This window comes from Sinocyclocheilus grahami, unplaced genomic scaffold (assembly GCF_001515645.1).
Source record: "Sinocyclocheilus grahami isolate Dianchi unplaced genomic scaffold, SAMN03320097.WGS_v1.1 scaffold60.1, whole genome shotgun sequence".
Taxonomy (NCBI): domain Eukaryota; kingdom Metazoa; phylum Chordata; class Actinopteri; order Cypriniformes; family Cyprinidae; genus Sinocyclocheilus; species Sinocyclocheilus grahami.
Genome location: NW_015505239.1, coordinates 1,278,355 through 1,300,657, shown reverse-complemented (window position 1 = coordinate 1,300,657; position 22,303 = coordinate 1,278,355). Strand labels below are relative to the sequence as shown.

Below are 22,303 nucleotides of genomic sequence, written 5' to 3'. Positions count from 1 at the left end.
TAGTTTAAATTTCTGATATAGGGTTTTTCTGAGCGCACATATCCAACGCATGCGCACAGAAAGCGGCTGTCACACTGCATGTGAGTCTGCGTGAACTGGAAGTTGCTGCTGACTTATTATAGCATAGCACTTAAACACTGACAAAAGTCAGATTTTCATGATATGTCACTTTGAAGATTTAAAAAAACAAAGAACTGATAAGCAGAAAGGTAAAAAGCAATTGAGCAGAAGTAGGTCAACTGAAAGAACAAACTCCATCTAGTGTGTCATCACCTTTATTTCATTTTCTATTTTTATCTTCAAAGCTGAGTAACTGTATAACTGTTTAGTTTTTTTTGCTGTCATAATTCTCTACATAGTTATAAGGACTATTTAAATCCTTTAAATACAGGATCACAAACTTCTCTGTTTGACGACCGGAAGAAGCTTTGATAAAATCTGCACTATGTCATGGTAACTGGAAGCTCTGCACTCTTTTCTGCAAAGAGAAAGATGCCGTTCATTGCTGTTATCTTTCTTTTTACAGACTCATTTTCCAATCCCAGGAACACATTTCAGTGATTTTGTTTTTGGTGTTGGTGTTGTTTCTGTACTATTATTATATCAATTCATTATTTCTCAACTGATGATAAAGAGTAAAACCGAATATGCTTATTCTCCGCACATGTCTAACGTACCCTCTTTTTTCCAGTAAACAGCAGACCAGTAAACCAAGGAACCTCAACTACTACTCTGCCCTAAATGTGTCAGACATACCTGTTTTCAGTACTGCTACATAAGAGTTGACTTTTCCTATATGCAAAACATATCAGAGTCATTAGAATACATAGAGAGAGAGCAACTTAATGTGTCATTAAATTTGATTACTTCATCAAGATCAATCCAATTAATTCATACCGGACCTGATGTTGTCAAGAAGCGAATGTAAACTGTGAGATGCTTTGTCTTCTAAAATTTGGAGGGGGGAAGATGAAATTAAAGTTATAAACAGTTATCTTGAAAATGTTAGGAAAGGACTAAATTAATACTGTCAGATAAGTCTCAGTTATTACAATGAATTTGGCATGTTGGAAATATTAAATGACTGTACAGTAAGATAATAATTAAAATCAATAAATCAATTTTCTTCCATGTTTCACTCTGTCCATACTATCTTGAGAACATTTACATTCAGAGCCTAGAAAATTAATTAGTGTTGAAGTGAGAAAATATCCATTTTGATTTTACTACAGCATGCTTTACAGAAATAAGTTAATTAAAAACAGTCTGGAGCCTGATAGTAATTAGATTTAATTTCCTTTTCTGTTTCATGAAAGTGACACAAAAAAATAAGTTTTATTATTCTAAATAATTTTGAGGCAGTTACATATATATGTTAATAACAGATAATTAAACCAGGAAGATTGGTAAAACTGCAATAAATATATATGCAATGCAAATCCTTCAAATCTCTATTTTAAATGTTAATGTGTTGAATTTAGAGCATTTTTATTTCACATTTCATGTTGTAACCATTTGACATGCACCAGTCAGACATAGAACAGATCAAGTTAAATATATTTTCATTTAACTTTATTTAAAGGATTTTGACATTATCAACTAAAGAAAACGCATAACTGTATAATCCTACATGTTTTTTCCACAGTTAGTGTGGGTGAATGGAACAAAGTTACAGTGGGGGAAGTTGCCTGTTTATACAAGGTTGGGGTAAATGTCACCTTGTCTGTTGGGTAGAGGTTTCAGTCGCTGTTTCCTCTCATTTGAGAATTACGTGCAGTTCCAGCTCTCTTCGACAGTGTTACTGTCATGTTCTGCTACATGAAAGTCCTCTCAGCTTTTCTGTGTTTACTTTTGCTTCACCAAAATGCAAGCGCATCTTGTCCACCAGGTATGTATGATTATTGTTAAATACCTGAATTTGGGACTTACTATTCGGTTTGAAAGGATATTGGTCACATAACACCTCATTAAAGATATCTTTTAATTGTAGGTCAGAGGCTCAGTTATAATACGAAAATTTGTGAGGCGTGTCCACTAGAACAATACAGCTCTATACCTGGAACACATTTGGCTTGCCAGAACTGCAACAAATGTAAAAAAGGTAAGTGCCACTGTCTTTTTAAAAACTTTTTTGGATAGATTTAGTAACTGAGAATGTTACTGTATAATGTATGTAATGCTGTAATATACTGTAAACCACCCAATATGTGGTATTTTCATTTACACCATTTGATGTGTACAAAGAAGGCAATGTCAGAGACTAAAACATTATTTCTATTTTCAACAATAATTTACATAATTTCCCCCCCCTCAGGTAGTAAGGAAATCAAGGCTTGCACACCTACCAGTGACACTCAGTGCAAATGTACAAAAGGCTTTACACCCATTGATCGGCTAAAGGAAGATTTTTGTGCTTGTGAAAAAGGTTCTGGAATAGATGAAAGAGGTACACATTAAATCCTGCCTTACTGAATCACATTAAATAACTAAAGATCAACTCATGACACCTGGACTATGTCTCTCTTCTAGGAATATGCAAAAAATGTCAGGATGGCTCCTTCACAGACAAACGTGACTCGTTTTGTAAAAAATGGAGAGAGTAAGTTTTTATGAATAGCTAAACATTTCAAAGGATATACAGTTTAAAGCCTCATGCATATGTCAATTCAAAGGGCTGTTGTCAAGGGGAGACAACAAGGAACGATGTCCCCAAACCCATATATACAAAGGGGACCCTATTCAAATGTTATAGCCACTTATTGAGGGGGAGCATAAAAATTCCCCAGTAAAAGTTGAATGAAATTATGGAAGCCCGTTTCCGCCACTGAATAAAAAAATATAATTCTGTTAGTCATAATAATGAGACATTTTCTCAAAATTATGACTTAGTATCTCGTTATAATGACTTATTTTCTCATAATAATGACTTAGTTTCTCGTAATAATGAAAAACTTTCTCGAAATAATGACTTAGTATCTCGTTATAATGAGAAACTTTCTCGAAATAATGACTTAGTTTCTCGTAATAATGAGAAACTTTCTCATAATAATGACTTAACCTAATCCAAAAAAAAAAGACTTCCTCGGTGCCTGCGGAACGCAAGAGTGACAGCACGCTAGCGCCATCTGTTGGTCAAAGCCATGCAGGAACACCGCTAACATTGCTTTGTTCTGTAATCTAAAGTGTATCATGCTATAGTCTGTCATTAAATAACGATTTCAGATCAATGATCTGTATGTAGTCTTTTGTGTAATAGTTACTCTGCCAGATAGTTATGGCTTCAAACATTCCAGACCAATATTTCAGTTAAGAAATCCAGGCATTTTATGAAGAAATGAAAGCCATTACACATATAAACTTAATTTATAGATGTGTATTTCGATGATTTATTAGTTTTATTAGCTGTCCCTTTCATGCATCACATGCAATGTTAGCGGTGTTCCTGCATGGCTTTGACCAACAAATGGCGCTAGCGTGCTGTCACTCTTGCGTTCCGCAGGCGGGTAAGTCTTTTTTTTTTTTTTTGGATTAGTTTTTTTTTTTGGATTAGGTTAAATCATTATTATGAGAAAGTTTCTCATTATTATGACTTAGTTTCTCATTATTATGACTTAGTTTCTCATTATTATGACTTAGTTTCTCATTATTATGAAAATAAGTCATTATTACGAGAAAGTAAGTCATTATTACGAGAAAATAAGTCATTATTATGGGAAAATAAGTCATTATTACGAGAAAGTAAGTCATTATTACGAGAAAATAAGTCATTATTATGGGAAAATAAGTCATTATTACGAGAAAGTAAGTCATTATTACGAGAAAATAAGTCATTATTATGGGAAAATAAGTCATTATTACGAGAAAATAAGTCATTATTATGGGAAAATAAGTCATTATTACGAGAAAGTAAGTCATTATTACGAGAAAATAAGTCATTATTATGAGAAAATAAGTAATTATAACGAGATACTAAGTCATCATTTTGAGAAAGTTTCTCATTATTATGACTTACAGAATTATATTTTTTTATTCAGTGGCGGAAACGGGCTTCCATATGAAATTCAGTGATGACGCAAAAGCATATTAATCATCTCAGCTGCTTTATTTCAATGCTTAATCAGCGCCCTCTTGTGCAAGTTTGATGATTCAGCACTGAGACTACAAAGAGACGTTTAGTCGAACATTAAAATTGTGTCATCATGTCATTCTAAAACTGTATGATTTTTTCCCCCTTTGGAGAACCAAAGAAGATATTTTGAAGAATATTTCAGCTATTTTTGTAGATAAAATTAAACTTTTATTGTATGGGCAAGAAAAATACTAAGAATTGTTTTCTAAATTTGTGTTATGTAGAAGAAAAGTCATACAGGCTTGTAATGACATCGGCATGAGTAAATGATGACAGAATTTTCATTTCGACTGAACTATATCTTTATGATTGTTCATGAAGAGAACTGCATTATTTTTTTGCTCTGTAGGTGTAAAAGTGGGATTGCAAACCAAGGCACCAGCACTTCTGATGTTGTCTGCAATAATGCCTCGAAAGAGGTGACAGAACCTCCCAAAGCCCATACTACCCCATTTCAGACAACCACAATCTCTTCCACGGCCGCTTCAAGAACTACAGTCTCCTCTCCCAACAACACAAAAAAAGACGGCTTCTACGGCTTGTGTAATCTTCCTTTATTGCTTCCAGGTTTAGTAATCATTTATAATTTGTATCTTTCTTGCTAATATTTAATTCATATTTCATTCTAGGGCTGGTTATGCCATGTGCTGGTGTTATTCTGCTGGCTGGACTCCTGTACCACAAGTGTAAAGTCACCCACTGTATTCATAACCACAAGAAAGTGGATTTTCGAAAAGGTGGAGTACCCTTAGTTTACCATACGGCCACGTGTGTGTGTGTGTGTGTATGGCTACTCTCTATTCATCCTTACATTTATTGTCTCTAGAAAGTGTATGCAGAAAGCCTGTTGAAGAATCTGGGGAAAAGTGCCTGTCTTCGCTTGTCTAACACAGTTGTTAATGGTCTCAGTGTTTCTTTTTGTGGAATATTTTGTATGCATGTAATATTAGTTGTTATATAACTAGTTAAATTGCTGTTAACTTCATAAAATTTCCACTTAATAACACCACTTAAAGGGATAGTACACCCAAAAATAGGTTGGAAAAAAAATTGGAACATGTTGTTCCAAACCTGCATGAGTTTCTTTCTTCTGTTGAACACAAAAGAAGATATTTTGAAGAATATTGGTAAACAAACATGCCAATGACTGACAGTATTTTTTTCCATACTATGGAAGTCAGTGGCTACTGTCAACTGTTTGGTTACCAACATTCTTCAAAATATCTTCTTTCGTGTTCAACAGGAGATAGAAACTCATACAGGTTTGGATCAACTTGAGGGTGATTAATGGGTGAACTATACCTTTAAAAAACAATAATAATCAGTGCTTAATTATAATTGTCTTACATTGTAGAAGAAACGGTTTACATAATATTATTAATACTTTTATTGTGTTTCAGTGGCTGTTGTAAGAATGATTGTAACTAGTCAAAAGTAACTTACATTAGGGGTTGTTTAAGACCCCGTTTATACCTGTTTCGCCAACCGGTTTGAAACATTCGGGGTCCAAAACAAATTGAGATTCATCCACATGTGAAGGTGTTCAAAGTCATTGCTTTTGTAGTGTAAATGCTCATCCATTTGAATTCAGATGGCTAATTTAATATAAGCCTTGAATTGATTTCAATTCATTACTTGGAGACAGATCTACTTTGAATTCTGCTGATTAGTGAATTTGAAATAAAATCACAAATTCACATCGCCTGAACTTCAGTCGACAGCTGTAGGTAGATCGATGGTAAGATCTGTAACCTTATTAGAGGCATTTCCATGTCGCCACAGTTGTTTACCACAGACATGCCTTGTAGTGACTCATGCATTCCTGAGACAAATATGACAAATTATCTGAGTTTCCCATATTTAGGTGGGCTAAGGACAATGTCTGAGAATCTTTCCTTTTTGTTTTGTTTTTGTGTGTGTAGCCTAATTATAAAGATTTTATGTTGTTTCTGTGACATGGAAATAAATGGGTTGCATAAACCAGTGACATTTTTGTAGGCAGTAATATTTGTAATATTTTATTTGATGTCTGTTGTCATTCTGTGCAATGTGTCTGATTATATGGTGTCTAATTTACAGCTTTAAATAAAGGACTAAATCTAAAATATTGTTCATATTCTCTAGTATAAATATCAGGTTATTTTATTGTTGTTGTTATGTGTAATATTATTTTGTAATATTTTCCCTTTTATTTTTAATGATATTTGTACATTTTTTCTTATTGCATTGACTCTGGTGTCAACGTTCTGGTCTCAAAACTCAAAACTAAGACTAACATTTAAATCATGCATTTTCATCATGTGGATCTTTGTATTTCAAGTGCACTTAGCAACGTCAGAGCTGGTATTGTCCCCTCCTACATTTATGTTTCTTCCGATAGTCGACAGCCGTCCCCTGCCTGTCTCTAGAAATGCAAAACACACTGAGGTTCTGGGGGAGGCGTCAGTTTTCGGTTGAACTTCTTCAAAATTTCCATCCACGCACAAGTACTCGCGTTCCGGCCCTTGAAGCTAAATGCCGTTGTGCACCTTCCTCTTATGAAGCCACAAGGCTGTTAACAGTTTAATTTAAACCTTGCATCTGTTTGCTTGGTTTTGTGCTAAAGAAAATCTAGAGTTTGACTGCTTAGATAAGACTTTTGTGGACTGAGCCTTTGCCAACTACTACAAGACAAAATTGTTTGGACAAATATACCAGTGAGATGTACCGAAGATAGGTTTTTATGATATTTATTTTATTTTCATCATACAATATGTGACCCTGGACCACAAGTAGCACAGGTATATTTGTAGCATTAGCCAACAATACATTATATGGGTCAAAATTATTGATTTTTCTTTTATGCCAAAATCATTAGGATTAAGTAAAGATCATGTTCCATGAAGATATTTTGTACATTTCCTACCATACATATATCAAAACTTAATTTTTGATTAGTAATATGCATGGCTAAGAACTTCATTTGGACAAAGGCGATTTTCTCACCCTCAGATTCCAGATTTTCAAATAGTTGTATCTCAGCCACATATTGTCCTATCCTAACAAACCATACATCAATGGAAAGCTTATTTATTCAGCTTTCAGGTTATGCATAAAGCTCAGTTTCAAAAAATGGACCCTTATGACTGGTTTTGTGGTCCAGGGTCACATATGTGATGTGGAGATCATTTCTAAATGTGTTTCATCCACTTCTCATCCACTTTAGAAAGTGATGACGTCTCATTTTGCGTCAGAGTGTGACCACCCCTGAACAGGTGAAACTTTTCTGTAGAGGATCTGAAATGAGAAGTCATGTTTGTTAACCACAAAAATCCCTGACAGACCAGCTCAATGCACGAATTTCAGAAAAAAAGAGGGTAGAAAGCATGTGAAATACTGTAGCTTATAGAAAGTAATCTTCCACATAAATTTCATAGAAGGTTATTCGTAGTAGCTAAATGATTCTGATATATTTTCATTTCCTCTCTTCTATTTGATGTAGCAGCACCCTCTGCAGGGCCACATGGCTGCAGATGTCAAGAACAAGATGTGCAGACAAAAATCACAGTACTTCCTGGTCTTGGCGGTACGTTTTTATTTTTTATTTTTTCTAAAATCAATTTCCTGCCCAGATAACTGGTGTTCTGCCATGCTTGCATTACCAACAGAACATTTTTGATGCAATCTTGTTGCATTAGTGGTCTGTAATCTTGGAACGTGTTCATTTCCTTACTTCATCTGTTGTTGAAGAGAAGGAACCACATCCTTTGCATTCTTGTCAAAGAGCCTCACTGCCACGAAGATCAGAGTTCCCCTCACGTTTTTTAGTTGACTTCTTGTAACAAAGAGTAGGTTGATGCATTCATTTGACTACAGTTGAAAATTAGCTGAAATTATGCATTTAGAGAATCTTTATTGATGTGCACCGTCAAAATTTATACCTTGATTCTACAAACAAGAGCATACTCATTCTATGAAATGGACTTTGTCTTTTTGGAAAGGTTTTGCAAAATGTTAAACTTTTTATCAGAATGCATTTGAATTTTAAAACAAAATTAAAGAGTCTGCAATATGATTTTCTATAGTTCAAAAAATTATTCTATCAAATTATCGCATTTTAGTTTGAATTAATGTTTTTTTTTTAATGTGGCTGATTTAGTGTGAGATAACAAACAGACATTTTATTTAATGTTTTGTTTTTATCAGTATTTTAAATACATTTTCTATGAATGGCTATATGTTTTTGTATAATGCATAAAGTATTTATAAAACGTTATCACATTAAATGTTTTAATATAATAATTTTTAGTGCTGTCAAATGATTAATCGCGATTAATTGCATCCAAAATAAAGGTTTTTGTTTGCATAATATATGCGTGTGTTCTGTGTATATTTATTATGTATATATAAGTACACACACATATGCATGCATATATTTTGAAAATATTTACATGAATTTACATGTCTATATTTATATTCATATAATTTATATTATAAATAAATATATTTAATATATAAACATATTTTTCTGAAATATATACATGCATGTGTGTGTATTTATATATACATAATAAATATACACAGCACACATACATATTATGTAAACAAAAACTTTTATGTTGGATGCAATTAATCGCAATTAATCATTTGATAGCACTAATAATTTTATATTATTGTATGTTTTATATTATTGTATGCTAAAGCTTGCAGCTTTTTGTGTATGTCAAACAGACTCACACACACACACACACACACAAATGACTAATTCAGTACGTCTTTCATGCTTCAACTGAACTGCTTGCAATAGTTGTATTGGACCACACTGGATGTGACATATGTTGGCTCATCAATTTTAATAGCTTACACACAACCGAGAATGAAAAAAAAGCAGTGTGAACGCGTCATAGTTAGAGGTACGCTTATGTGACGTTAACCTCCGGCAGAGCGTGACCTTTCACATAGACCACTTCAGTCAGCTGCACTGAAATGGCAACCGCTCTGCTGGGTGTATCCTTTGCGCAAGAGGCTTGTGCACATGACACTTGCAAGATGTCTGTTTCACCACACAGACCACTTCTTTATGACATCATTATCTGTGTTTTGTTTTGTTTTGAGTTTTCTTTTTCTTTCAATAACTTTAATCAAAATAGACATTCAATTCAGAAGCCAATATTACGTAATTATCACTTTTAGTGATATTTTCAGATCAAACCTCAGCCTCATCTGCTGCATGTCAGCTGGCAGAGGCATAGTATGGCAGACCCTGTACTGATTTCAAAGCAACATAGATCTGTTTTTTTTTTTTTAAATGAGTTTCACAGTGCGCAGCTCAAATGAACAGCTGCAGAGGTACCTTTCAGTCTTGTATTTTTGCATATTGAATCTCTTCAATAGAGATTCAGTAGAGGGTGGCTTTAAAACAGTAAGTTCAGTAATGTCAGGAAAGACCAGAGGTCTTTCAAAGGTAACAAAACCCCCACAATATTCAAAGGATTCTAACTTTATTATATTATATTATACGAGTGAGTTGTTGGATTTGTTTCTTAAAAACGCACAGCTTTTCACTTCACAGAACTTTAATAGATGGACTGAGTCATGTGGATTACTTGTGTATTATTGTGATGTTTTTATTAGCTGTTTGAACTCTCATTCTGATGGCACCCATTCACTGCAGAGGTTTCATTGGTGAGCAAGTGACGTAATGCTAAATTTCTCCAAAACTGTTCTGATGAAGGAACAATCTCATCTACATCTCGGATGACCTGAAAGTGAGTACATTTTGAGCAAATTTTCATATTTGGGTGAAATATTCCTTTGATATATGACTCCTATAAAATGGTCCAAGCAATCTAATTCAAAATAGATGTCGGAAAAACTATTTAATGTTTTAATGTTTATAATATTTAATTCAAGATCGAATTTAACTAAAAACTTATACAAATAGTGACATTATTTCACTTCTCTAGATACACAACAAAATCAACTGCGGGCAGTAGATCCTCTTCCTATTTAGTGCCCAGACTCTGGAACAATCTACCTAGCGTTGTTCAGGAGACCAACACACTCTGTCAGTTTAAATCTAGATTAAATGCCCATCTCTTTAACCTGGCATACACATACAGGAGCATCTCAATAAATTAGAATGTTTTCTAATTTATTGAGATAGTGAAATGGTGGGTTTTTGTGAAATGTGAGCCAAAATCATCACAATTAAAAGAACCAAAGACTTAAACTACTTCAGTCTGTGTGCATTGAATTTTAATACACGAGTTTCACAATTTGAGTTGAATTACTGAAATAAATGAACTTTTCCACAACATTCTAATTTATTGAGATGCACCTGTATAAGATTTCTATCATTTAAATCCGTTAAAGAATTGTTAGGCTGCATTAGGTCAACTGGAATCGGGAACACTTCCCATAACACCCGGAGCACTTGTTAAGAAGAATGGCATCTATGCTAATATTAGTCGGTTTCATTCTTATTCCGAGGTCTCCGTAGCCACCCAGATCCAGTTTGTATCCAGACCAGATGGAGGATCAGCAGCTAGAGATGACCTCTACAGCCCTGAATGTCAGCGGAGACAATGTCAACTAGATGAGTCCTAGAGACAGATCCCCTGCGAAGACCTTGTCAGCACAACGGCACAGTTACTCAGCAAAGGCTATAAGAATCAGAAGAGTCCTCTGACTTGTGTTGCAGCCTGGAATGAAACCACACCATGCTGGATTCGTCTGGCCAGAGGAGAACTGGCCCCCTGACTGAGTGTGCTTTCTCCCAAGGTTTTTTTTTCTCAATTTCTGTCACCGGTGTAGCTTTGGGTCCTTGCCACTGTCACCTTTGGCTTGTTTAGTTGGGGACACTTAATTTCTGGCAATATTGTCGACTTGATTGCACTAACTAACTGAAAAGGAATAAACTGAGCTGGACGTTGACATCACTGAATCAATGATGAACTGACTTTAACTGAAAAATCTACTTTGTTCTCATGCATTATCGACACACTATTTTCCTGTTTAACATTGTAAAGCTGCTTTGACACAATCTGTATTGTATAACGTGCTATATAAATAAAGGTGACTTGACTTGACAACAGTGCACATTTTCCTTATCTTGTCCAATCCTCTCCACTTGCAAGACCTTATAATCTCAGGCTTTTTCCACTGAAATCGTATTAAAACAATTAAAATCATGAAAGTTCAGATGCATATGCAGACTATAACAATGTTCATGACTTTGTAAATGATGGATGGATTTAGTACTGTCAATATAGTGACGAGATATGAGAAGTTGATATTTGTGGGTGCGTGTTTATCTTTGAACGAAAGGTCAAAGCTGACATGCAAATCTAAGCACGATTCAGCCTATTCTCTCTCATACACAAAACAAGAACTGAAAGACTTTTAAGCATTTATCAACTTTTAGTAAGCAAAGATGTTCATAGCAATAGTCTTCATTAAAATAAATTTAATTATTACTATTCTTTTAAGTACAGGTCAAGCAAAATAAAAAAATATACCTAATATAATTCCAGTGATGTAACAGAGAAAATGGCAGTTGAGCAAATCAGTAATGATAGTTTATGGAAACCATAAAGGCCATGCATTAGTATTTCCCGCCCTGTATTTTGTATTGATAGTGTTGTTTTTAACTCTTTCAAGTTTTTACCAAACATTTTTACCCAATTTGAACACATGTTGTTTTCTAGCATTTTTTTTTTTTTTTTTGGCTCTGAACATGTGGTCTGTAGATATTTGGCCATTGGTAACAACCTGTAATACCTGTAATCTAATATCCTGTGTGGCGTTTGTAACATCAGAGGAACAGGTGGACTGGTGGAAATCGCATTTTTCATGGTCAAACTGAATCCAATATCTTATTTCACATAGAAATATGTCCCATTACTGAGGTAAAATGGGTTGTGAATGCTATTTCACATTCGCTTTTATAAATTGCAAGCAAAAAAACTATTTTCCGACTGGTACAGATGTTGTCAACGGAGGTTTTAGAGATCCTTTCTGATGCTGTGGTCCTTCCTTTTACACTAGATTACCTCGATAACACTGGTGACGGCAATATTTTTATCACCCGTAGCGGCGTATGTAGGTGGTGGAGAAGTTGTATATCAGCTAGTATTTGAATACTTCTGTGACATGCCTGTCAAAACTGGTGAAGATGGTGGTTTGCTTAGGTTTCCTAGATTCTTTGAAAAGGCAGTATTGCTGATGAAGCAGTGGGCTAGTGGTTGGTCTATGTGCACCAGTGGTTGGTGTGTGTGGTGTTGCGATGTTGGAGAGTTTGATTCCAGCTCATGTTGTGTATAGATTCTGCTCTTCTTCTCTTTCTCCATCACTTCTGCTGATCTCTGTCGCTGTCTCTGCCAAAAGTCCTCTAACAAATTGTTTATTGCGGTGTATACTTAAGAATTTACAATCAGTTGCCACAGCCATTACAGAGGCACACAAACTTATGGGTCCTGGTCCAACTGACCCCTAATGTAGAGACACCACTGAAGTCATTTCATCTGCCAATTACTGCTTAAAATGTAGTGAGTTTTTGAGAAGTTAGGAGAAGGAGAAGTTGTCCTTTCATCAGACTGGTACATACCTGTTCCCTATTGGGGCGTCATGTGATAAGATGCCACATGATTACTGGTACGCTTGGTGATACAAATTAAGAATGTGTATGACTGTTTTTCTTCTCTGGAACACAAGAGAAGATATTCTGGAAAATATGTCAGGATTTTCTTGTTTTCAATATAAAGGTTCCAAAAGAACCTTTTCAGTGAACAGACCTTAAAATAATGTAGAACATCTACATTATAAAGAACCTTTGTGCAATGGAAAGTTTCCATGGATGTTAAAGGCTCTTCATGGAACCACAGATGCCCATAAAGAGCCTATATAAGTGTGTACAATGAAAATTGTAAAACAAAAACAAGTTACTTCAAAACATGTTCTTTTCTCTTTCACAAAAGAAAGAAAATGAAAGTTTGGAAATAACACGAGGGTGAGTAAATGTTGACAGAATTTTCATTTCTGTATTAACCATGACCCACAATCTTGTGATCTGTGAAAGAGTAGATGACTTTTTCACAAATATTTCCTTAATATTCACATCTAGCCATAGTTTCCATTTCAGCCAACAACATCAAAGACATTTTTGTCCATAAATGGAAAAGATGAAAAGATGAAAAGATTCAATGGGCATATATTTCCTCCTTCCCCATAAATTGCATAACGTTTCACATTTTACTTCCCTCTTTCCCAAAAAATTACACAAAACACATACTTCTCAAAGAAATTTCTTAGAACATGTCCAGTGAGATTAAGTTCAGCGCAGTTTGGTTGCAGGTCTTTGCGTGTTTTCACTCTCAGTCCTGGGCACATTGGTTTTGGCCCTGCACGCCTCTTCATGTGGGTGTGAGGAAACGTCACAGGATGATGTCACGGCAGTCATAAAAGGCAAATGAGAAAAGATAGCAATGCTCAATCTACCACTGTGATACAATGGACACTGCTAAACTCTGGTTTATGCTGCTCTGTGTTTGTGGCGGCTGGATTTTGAGTCTGGCTTATATAGACTGTGACTGGACCACTGAGTATGAATATGGAGAGAAATGTTGTACAGCCTGTCCTTCAAGTAAGATCATTATAATATTCTCAAGACTGTTTGTGATTAATGCATGTAGAATGCTAAACTTTAGTGCTGTACATATTATTTACCTATAAATCGAGTTACAGCGTTATTAGCACACATTAATACTCAAGTTTCATTTAAACACTGTTATAGCAGATAATTGATATCATTGGTGGAACCCTCTGGAGAAAGTCAATGTTTGTTACACTGAAGTAATATGTGAAAATCTCCTAACTTGATTTGAATGTCATTCATTGTTGTATTTTACAGATCAGTATCCCAAAGTAACATGCTCAGAGAACAAAAGTGACAGTGTGTGTGAGAAATGTTCATCAGCTATTTCGGCTATGGACAAATGTTTCTGCTATGATAATCGCTTATGTTCTGATGATAAATGTACAAATTGTGACCCCAGGGAAAAATGCAAACCTGGACATCAGCTGAAGAGAAATGGTAAAGTGTTTTTGTTATTATTATTATTAAATTAAATGACACGTGTCCATTATGATTGTTATTTATGAGCTCATCATATCTGTGGGCATATCTTTCCATGGGGACTTTTTATGGTCAAAGTGTATAGAGGGCATGAGGGCTGAGAGACATTAGTGTGGTACAAATACTACTTGAAATCCTTCAGCTGCTTTTTTTCTGTTTGCTGTTTTGGCAGGTGCCTTTGATTATACATACTCGTGTGAGCCATGTCCAGAAAACACTTACAATGATGTTGAGGACAGCACGTGTAAATCCATTACAAAGTAAAGCTTTGTGTTTGCTACATTTCATTGGAGTTCTGAAAAAGAGAATGCCTTGAGATTGTTTATCAGATGATAACCGATTTTCTGAAATTAGATGTGCTGGTGGTGAAATCTTCCCTGGAAACCAGACCCACAATGCAAGATGTGGCTCTTTTGGTTTGTACTTTTTACTGCTGACATGTTCAACACATACTGTCATGGGGCTGATATGCCTGTTGACCATGGATTTCCATTCATATCAAATATTTGTAATTAAAAATTAAGCCTATCATTTATATATACCCTAACAGCATTTATTTGAGCTATCATGTTTATTATACTATCTGTATAATGTTTTATGGTCACTTTTGATCAATTTAAGGGATTCCTATATATATATATGGAATATGTATACTCAGTGTATAACCTTTACATTTATTGAAGAATATTTGAGGAGGCATCTTAAATTAGTGTATATTCATGCTCTGTGTGAAATTTACCTCTAAATTTCATTTAGATTTTCTATGTGTTTAAGAAATGCTGCAAATGCTTTTCTCATTTTTCCACAGCAGAGTTCAAAACAGTTCACCCAGGAGACCAAGGGGCACAAAACAATGGGAGTCAGATTACTTATTCTTTCATGCTGGCCTGTTTAGCAGTCACTGTGTTGACCTGCCTGGTTTTTATCATGTATACTGCTTTTAAAATTTTCAGATACAAGATGCGCACAATAAGTAAGTAACATTTTCATGTCTGTCCAATTTTTTAGTTATCTATATATACAGTAATTCTAATACTAGTAAACCTTTTGCAAATGTTTATTTTTTTGGTAAATAAAATTCCCATGTCTGATATAATTGTGTCTTTCCACAGTAAGCAATCCGTCGTGCACACATAGGATGGTATTGCCCTCAGATACATGCAGTTGCAAATTATCCAAGGAGGAAGAGGGTGAGGAAAAGGACTCCAAGACAGAAGACGGAAGTCCCTTGCAAGCATGATGTCCACAGATTTCCTTAAAGGTTATCTGTATTGTGACGAACACTGCACAAAGGTGTCATCTCAGTTTCAGTTTTTTTTGTAAGTGTAAAAACTGTTAAAAGATTCAAAGTTTCTACAAGAGCAGAGAACAGTTTGCATTATGCAATTAAGCAACGTGTGTAATTAAACATTACAAATGTAAGGTTTCACAAGAGATTTACCTGGGGAAATAATAATATAGAAGAAATACCTCATAAGTATTGGACCAAAGATTAACAGACACAACAGCAAGCCTTTTTAGTATTTAATGCTTCATATTTGTCTTTTTTATGATGTTCGTCTGATTTTTTTCTTTTGTCACATGAGAACTAGATAGGGTGGTTTGTCCTGTGTTTGCTTGTATGTGCCATTTAATTCACATCTGTTAAGCACATTTATTTTTCATAGTCAATTATACTTTCTATAGCCCACTTTCTATAGTTTACGGGTTCTGTACATAGAAAATATTTGTGAATACTTTTGCTAAACAAAACTCTATTTGTCTTATTGTTGCAAGTTAGGTTTGGACCATGCATTTGAAAGTGTGAAATATTTTAAATATTAAAATATGGTACTACATCAATGGATATGCTAATAGACATGTTTTTTTTTTTGTGTGTGAATATCATAAGTGTTTCAGCAATTTTGTGTATGCATTTTATTTTCAATTAATACATTGTATTATGGTCATTGGCCAACATATAGAGTTGTAGCACTGAATTACAATGACTTTTGCCAAGAAATGTAAATGTATTTTATTATTGTTCATTGTACATGCTAAATATATTTTAGAATCTACATAACTTTCAAGTTTTATAAGCTGTAGGCAATAATGGGAACAACAACTGGGACTGGGACAAATAAATAAACATCACAATTAATAAAAACGAATAACACTTTGCAATAAGTTTCCATTTGTTAACATTAATGAACTATATTCTTTTAACATAAAGTAACAATGAAACATTTATCATTTAGCTTTTAATTTTTTTTTATTTTTAACAGCCTATTATTATTAAAAAGTGTCTGTTAATATTATTTAATGGATCTAAGTAACACGAACTAACAATGAACAGCAGTAGGCTTTTTATCAACTAACGTTAAAGATACTAAATAGTCCTGCGTAAGAGTGGCGCAGCTTCAACTCGCATGACACACTCTTGAGTTCGCAAACGTTTCACAGTCATATGACAGCGGTCAGTTCCTCCAAACACTACGTTACGATTCTAGTGGAGAAAAACATTGCAAACAACCAAACCCAACACAGACCTGTTTAATCCAGCATCAGAATGTTGACACTTTTTAACCGCCTCCTGGACTGGTTTAAGTCTCTCTTCTGGAAGGAAGAAATGGAGTTAACCCTCGTCGGGCTGCAGTATTCGGGGAAAACGACGTTTGTTAACGTAATCGCGGTGAGTGTTTGCGGTTAGCATGAGCTAGTTCAACAAATCCAAGAGACTGAATGTCAGTCCAGTACACCAGGCACTTAACACGCTTGCTTACAGATAATAGATAATGGAGCTAGGTTAACTTGAATTCACAGTATATTAGTGGGCTAGATTTAATTAGTGGACGTAATTCTACGTTTTTGGAAAAGCTAACCGGCTAACATTAGCTCCCAGATGACCATCAATCAATTGATTGCATAGTGGGTGGTTTGTTTTGACCTCAGTTGACAGTTTACTAAATACATATTGTAAAATGAGCTCCACATATCACTGACGCCAAAACCTATTTGTAAAAATGCCAACTCAGTTGAATCTTTTGTTTTCTTGATCTGAGTTCTAGAGAGAAATTAAAATCCAGCTGATGGTGGCAACTAAAACTAACTGGGATGTTATGTATGCTTAAAGAGTGTTTTTGGTCATGAAAGAGCTTAGAAGTAAAGAATAATTAATGCAGGAATGATTCGTGACAAACTCCAATCCCATGCATGTGAATTTACAACCCAGTGAATTCTCAGCTTTCACTTTCACAATTTTTTAAATTAAAAATGCTAAGGCAACTTCACTTTTGAGAAATATGATGATGTGAGGACACCAGATGTATCAGTTATAAAAAAAAAAAAAAAAAAAAGCAGGTTTATTTGACTTAGATGAGGTCACCCCATCATGGACACCACCATGTTGGCTTCACATGATCAACCATGCAATTTATACAGTTGTTATAAAAATAACACAACCATCATAGATGCACCATGCATACTGCAAACAGCCATACCTTTTTAGTGACAGTACGTGGTAGCAGTCATAGCAGCATAAAACACAAACTACCAACAATGCGGGGGAAAAAACACTGAAATTGTATTATAAATTTCTATTATATGGAAGTTACATATATATATATGGGAACAAATAATGAACAAAAATTTACTGAGTGCACCTTTAAAGAAGAATGAGATTAACCAAGGCTGTTTAATATTTCAGTTAATAAATCATAATAAGCAGATTTCATGCTCAAATATCCTGATATTGTTGTTCCTTTGATGAGCTTGTTTTTGCTGTTGGGAAACTGGATGTGTGATCTAGGAAGCACATGAGTCATCTTGCTTTTTATCTTCTCCACAACATCAGTATTCATCAATGCAGGTATCATAGTTCAAAAGCGAGTCACTTATTATGTCAGAATATCTTGTTGAAGCATCTTTGACTTACCCAGCTCTGTTTGGATCTCTCTGAGCAATGATGGCTGATAGTATGAAGGAGCTAGTTATCTTTCTTCCTGTTGCCAGACAGCCTGAGATAGAGTGCTGAATCAGTATCCTTTGTTCACTATTAGCTGCAACAGCCATGCAGCCAGAGATGTTGACACCGCAATTCTTAGCTATTTTTTGTACGGTGTACTGCAGGGCAACATGCATATTCTCAGTTATTTTCCACTTAGTAAACATGTTGTTAAGTAATTAGAATTCAGTCAGAATATCTTGTTGAAGCATCTTTGACTTACCCAGCTCTGTCTGGATCTCTCTGAGCAATGATGGCTGATAGTATGAAGGAGCTAGTTATCTTTCTTCCTGTTGCCAGACAGCCTGAGATAGAGTGCTGAATCAGTATCCTTTGTTCACTATTAGCTGCAACAGCCATGCAGCCAGAGATGTTGACACCGCAATCCTTAGCTATTTTTTGTACGGTGTACTGCAGGGCAACATGCATATTCTCAGTTATTTTCCACTTAGTAAACATGTTGTTAAGTAATTAGAATTCACATAGAACCGAGATTCAGGGTTTTAGCTTGCTTAATTATATAATTAATTATTAAAAATTAATTTTAAAAAATCCTGTTCTAAAAATGAAGAATGTTTGTCAAGTGCAGTTATTTCCATTGTCTTTTATTGCTTTAGTATGGTACATACTGTACACTTAAAAAAAAAAAAAAGGAATATACTACTTGTGGGAGTTGTGACAAAAATCTTATCTAACTATGAGTAGTTTTATAGCATGCTATAGTAAGCATCATGATATAGCTTCCTTTTACTAAAAATTCAATATTGGCATATTTTGTTATTATCAGGCTGACACAGATAATTGCTATTATTAGCCAATGGAGGGAATTAAATCTGCATATGACTATGCAGTCAAGAACTGAATGAGTATGTCAGAGTACTGGGAGGTGGTCCTAATGTTGAAAAAGTTTTACTGGCAACAGCATGACAAATAAGGGAAAGTGTTTATGGGGAGGGAATTTTCCCCATTAAAGGCAGACCACATCAAAACTGATTCAATACAGGAAAGGTTGTCTTGTGGTTTAGATGTGCAATTCAAATAGTCCTGGCTCATTAGTGGTTATTAATGACGTGACTTATAGTACAAAAGATTAATTGCTTTATGGGATGACAGATTTCTTTTTGTTGTTTGAATAAACATGAGGAATGCATGAACTTCTTTTGCAACTGCAAAATTACACATCAATTTACAAGCTCTCAAATAGCTAACGTTTGGTGTCGATTGCACATTTTTCTGTGCGATGCAGGCACAAAACCTTTACTTGGCAGAAGAGTTGACAGTGGCAGTGACCTGAATTTGAGAATTTCGATAGGTTAGTACAGTAGATGGCAATATACCACGCAGACATTTTCTGGCTTGATTTTTGTTTAAACTTTCACTATGAATCATAGATCAAAAAAAAATTTCTGATCGGAGGCCCTTAAATACCAGTGACTGCAGGCCTACGCTTACAGCAACAGGAAAAGTAATTGGGTGTCACAACCACCAAAAAACCAAACTGTTTAAGGTGAAATAATGAAAGCAGTTCCATCTCTTTTTTTTCCCCCCAGTCTGGCCAGTTCAGCGAAGACATGATTCCAACTGTCGGGTTCAACATGAGGAAGGTCACAAAAGGCAACGTCACCATCAAGGTTTGGTCCTAACTATTAATCTTGGCTTCTTAGGATTCAGGAGAAATATAAGGTGCAAGATTTTTTGTAAATAATAAATACTTAAACTAACATGGGTCTGATTATTGTGCAGGTATGGGATATAGGAGGTCAGCCGAGGTTCAGGAGCATGTGGGAGCGATACTGTCGTGGGGTGAATGCAATAGTGTAAGTATTAATGCATCCATCTTCTGTGAGGGAAAGAGGTATTCTTAATTATAAAGTAATAAAATGTGCATTCTTTCATTTCTTTTTCATTTTCTCTCAAAGGTACATGGTGGACGCAGCAGACCAGGAGAAGGTTGAAGCTTCCAGAAATGAGCTGCACAATCTTTTAGACAAGCCACAGTTACAAGGAATCCCTGTAAGTCACTTGTCCTTGTTTTTACAGCACATCATTGCTTAAACATCTTCATTGCATCAGTTCTTATGAATGTTTTTGTGTTTCAGGTGTTGGTGCTCGGGAATAAGAGAGATCTACCTAATGCGTTGGATGAGAAACAGCTAATTGAAAAAATGTAAGAAGCTCTACACCACACAGGCAGTAGATGATGTTCCGCTGCTTTTTGAATTGAAGTGCCCATATTATGGGTTATGAAATGTTCATATTTTGGTTTTGGGAGTCCCCAAAAACAGGTTGACATGCATGCAAGGTAAAAAAAAAAAACACTTTCATTGTCTTATATTATGCATTTATTTTTACCTTATTTGCTCAAAGACTCCCAAACGATTCGCTCAACGATTAATTTTTCCAAACCCCTCCTTTGCATGATGCTAATCTGTGGTGATTGGTCCGATTGGTCAATTTAATTTCCATTTCATCATGCCTGTAATGCCTGATAAAGTAGCGTTTGTGAGCACAGTTCTGCTTTGTGTACAGCGTTACCGGGGAAACTGTTATTTTTACCGCTCCAAAAGCGGCACCTAGTGGCAAAGAATGAATTTGCATTTTCAAATCCGAGGGTAAAAATGGATTTACCCTCATAGTAGTCTCGCGTAGCCAGATCTTCAGACTGACGGCTGAAGGTCTGGAATCCATGGCAGCTTTCATTGTTCAAAGGCCCGCCCATGAGGCCGTTTGACCGACATGTCAAACAACCAATCACAGTTCGTTTTGTTCATCGTCTCGTTTCGGGGTGTGGAAATGTTGCCACAATAACAGACCGGTGTGTAAAACTCTAGGACGTATTTTAAAGATTCTATGCCACAAACTTAAATTTTTTCACATACTTTTGAAAATCCAGCGTTTAGTTGATCCTGATAAGCGCTCGTCGTCACAGTTGTAAACACGACGGCTTTCTTATTTCGTGAGGGGATTTGGCGGCACGGCATCTTTGTTTCCAGGTGGAACTTTAAAGAACGCGACACACACGTCTCCCGGAAATCCTGTATAATTCAACCAATCCAACGACGACTTCGAAACTCCTGAAGTGTTTCCACTTTTGTGTGCCATATGCATCAGACATTTAGCCAACGGTCCGTGGGCATGACGCCTGAGGCTGAGACTACCCTCATAGTGCAGAGCACAGCGTCTTCTCGACACGATGCTATCCACAGGAATCTGATACGGTGTTTGAGGGAGGGGGGTTCAGGTTTTCCCAGGTCTGCATGCACAACAAGTGGGTGGGAAATATGCTAATGTTTCATGTTTACGTCAACATGAAACAGCTTGGGATTCGTTTTAAAACTTTCGTTTGAGAGACAATAACTTTATACACTGTGCACTTTCAGATTGAAAACTTTGCAGGATGTGTGCAATGTGTTACACGCCGCATGCTGCGGTGCCCGGGGAGCAGTTGGGGGTTCGGTGCCTTGCTCAAGGGCACCTCAGTCGTGATAATAGAAGTAAGATGGCGCCGCACACGGCCGCCTCAGTGCTTGGCTCTCCAGTGTTTGTACAGTTTTTTGTTAGTTTCTCCTGTTTTTTGTTTCTCAAACACGATCAGTTTTACCAGGGATGAACTGCTGAACATTCGGCAGAACACCCCACAAAATCTTCTACCGAATTTAGATTATTCTGATGTTTTGCTGAACGTTGTAGTTGGCGGAGCAGTGGCGCTGATCAAGCGCTTCAGGACGCGCAGATGGGGGAAGCGAGCCGACACGCTCGTGAAGCTCAGGCAGCGCGGATTTTGAACACCGTTGCCTAGCATCCATCTGGCGAATCTCCGCTCTCTACCCAACAAAACGGATTAACTACTTCTGCTCTCCAGGACAAACAAGGATTTTTCAAACTCTGCTGCTCTGGGTTTCATGGAAACCTGGCTGAATGACGCCATTCCGGACAGCGTGGCTGTCTGCCATCTGCCCGGCTTTCAGCTGTTTAGAGCAGACTGCGACGCAGAATCAACGGGGAAATCACAGCGGCGGGACATGTTTTTACATCAACGAAAGGTGGTGTACAGATGTTACAGCGTTAAAGAAGATGT

The 22,303-nt window shown here is 35.9% G+C and overlaps 3 protein-coding genes across 4 annotated transcripts in view; all 3 read left to right on the top strand.

Annotated features, from left to right (window-relative positions):
- Positions 1–1,766: 1,766 nt before the first annotated feature.
- Positions 1,767–5,150, top strand: LOC107584513 (tumor necrosis factor receptor superfamily member 9). Its single transcript, XM_016271146.1, has 7 exons — positions 1,767–1,888; positions 1,991–2,101; positions 2,315–2,446; positions 2,530–2,599; positions 4,479–4,672; positions 4,759–4,866; positions 4,956–5,150. The coding sequence occupies exons 1-7, from the start codon at positions 1,807–1,809 to the stop codon at positions 5,015–5,017; spliced, it is 759 nt and encodes a 252-aa protein (XP_016126632.1). The 5' UTR covers positions 1,767–1,806; the 3' UTR covers positions 5,018–5,150.
- Positions 5,151–13,601: 8,451 nt separating this feature from the next.
- tnfrsf18 (tumor necrosis factor receptor superfamily, member 18) lies at positions 13,602–15,796 on the top strand. Of its 2 annotated transcripts, none has more exons than XM_016271145.1 (6): positions 13,602–13,751; positions 14,019–14,201; positions 14,416–14,503; positions 14,598–14,659; positions 15,055–15,216; positions 15,356–15,796. In XM_016271145.1, exons 1-6 carry the CDS (start codon positions 13,619–13,621, stop codon positions 15,481–15,483), a joined length of 756 nt encoding a protein of 251 aa, XP_016126631.1. In that variant the 5' UTR covers positions 13,602–13,618; the 3' UTR covers positions 15,484–15,796. The 2 variants fall into 2 exon arrangements, with proteins under 2 accessions (XP_016126631.1, XP_016126630.1); XM_016271144.1 differs by having other exon boundaries at positions 15,052–15,216.
- An 841-nt stretch (positions 15,797–16,637) lies between these two features.
- Positions 16,638–22,303, top strand: part of LOC107584465 (ADP-ribosylation factor-like protein 8B-A) — a 9,999-nt gene continuing 4,333 nt past the window's right edge. Inside the window, exons 1-5 of the mRNA XM_016271096.1 lie at positions 16,638–16,914; positions 19,776–19,856; positions 19,969–20,042; positions 20,145–20,238; positions 20,325–20,392. Of these exons, the coding sequence (XP_016126582.1) occupies positions 16,792–16,914; positions 19,776–19,856; positions 19,969–20,042; positions 20,145–20,238; positions 20,325–20,392 (440 nt within the window). The 5' untranslated portion in view covers positions 16,638–16,791. The remainder of the gene's footprint in view (positions 16,915–19,775; positions 19,857–19,968; positions 20,043–20,144; positions 20,239–20,324; positions 20,393–22,303) is intronic.

Coding starts and splice junctions, on each gene's coding strand:
- LOC107584513 (XM_016271146.1), top strand. CDS start 1,807: ATGTTCTGCTACATGAAAGTCCTCTCAGCTTTTCTGTGTTTACTTTTG. Junction 2,600..4,478: donor TTTTGTAAAAAATGGAGAGA/GTAAGTTTTTAT, acceptor TTTGCTCTGTAG/GTGTAAAAGTGGGATTGCAA. Junction 4,867..4,955: donor GAAAGTGGATTTTCGAAAAG/GTGGAGTACCCT, acceptor TATTGTCTCTAG/AAAGTGTATGCAGAAAGCCT.
- tnfrsf18 (XM_016271144.1), top strand. CDS start 13,619: ATGGACACTGCTAAACTCTGGTTTATGCTGCTCTGTGTTTGTGGCGGC. Junction 14,202..14,415: donor ACATCAGCTGAAGAGAAATG/GTAAAGTGTTTT, acceptor CTGTTTTGGCAG/GTGCCTTTGATTATACATAC. Junction 14,504..14,597: donor ACGTGTAAATCCATTACAAA/GTAAAGCTTTGT, acceptor TTCTGAAATTAG/ATGTGCTGGTGGTGAAATCT.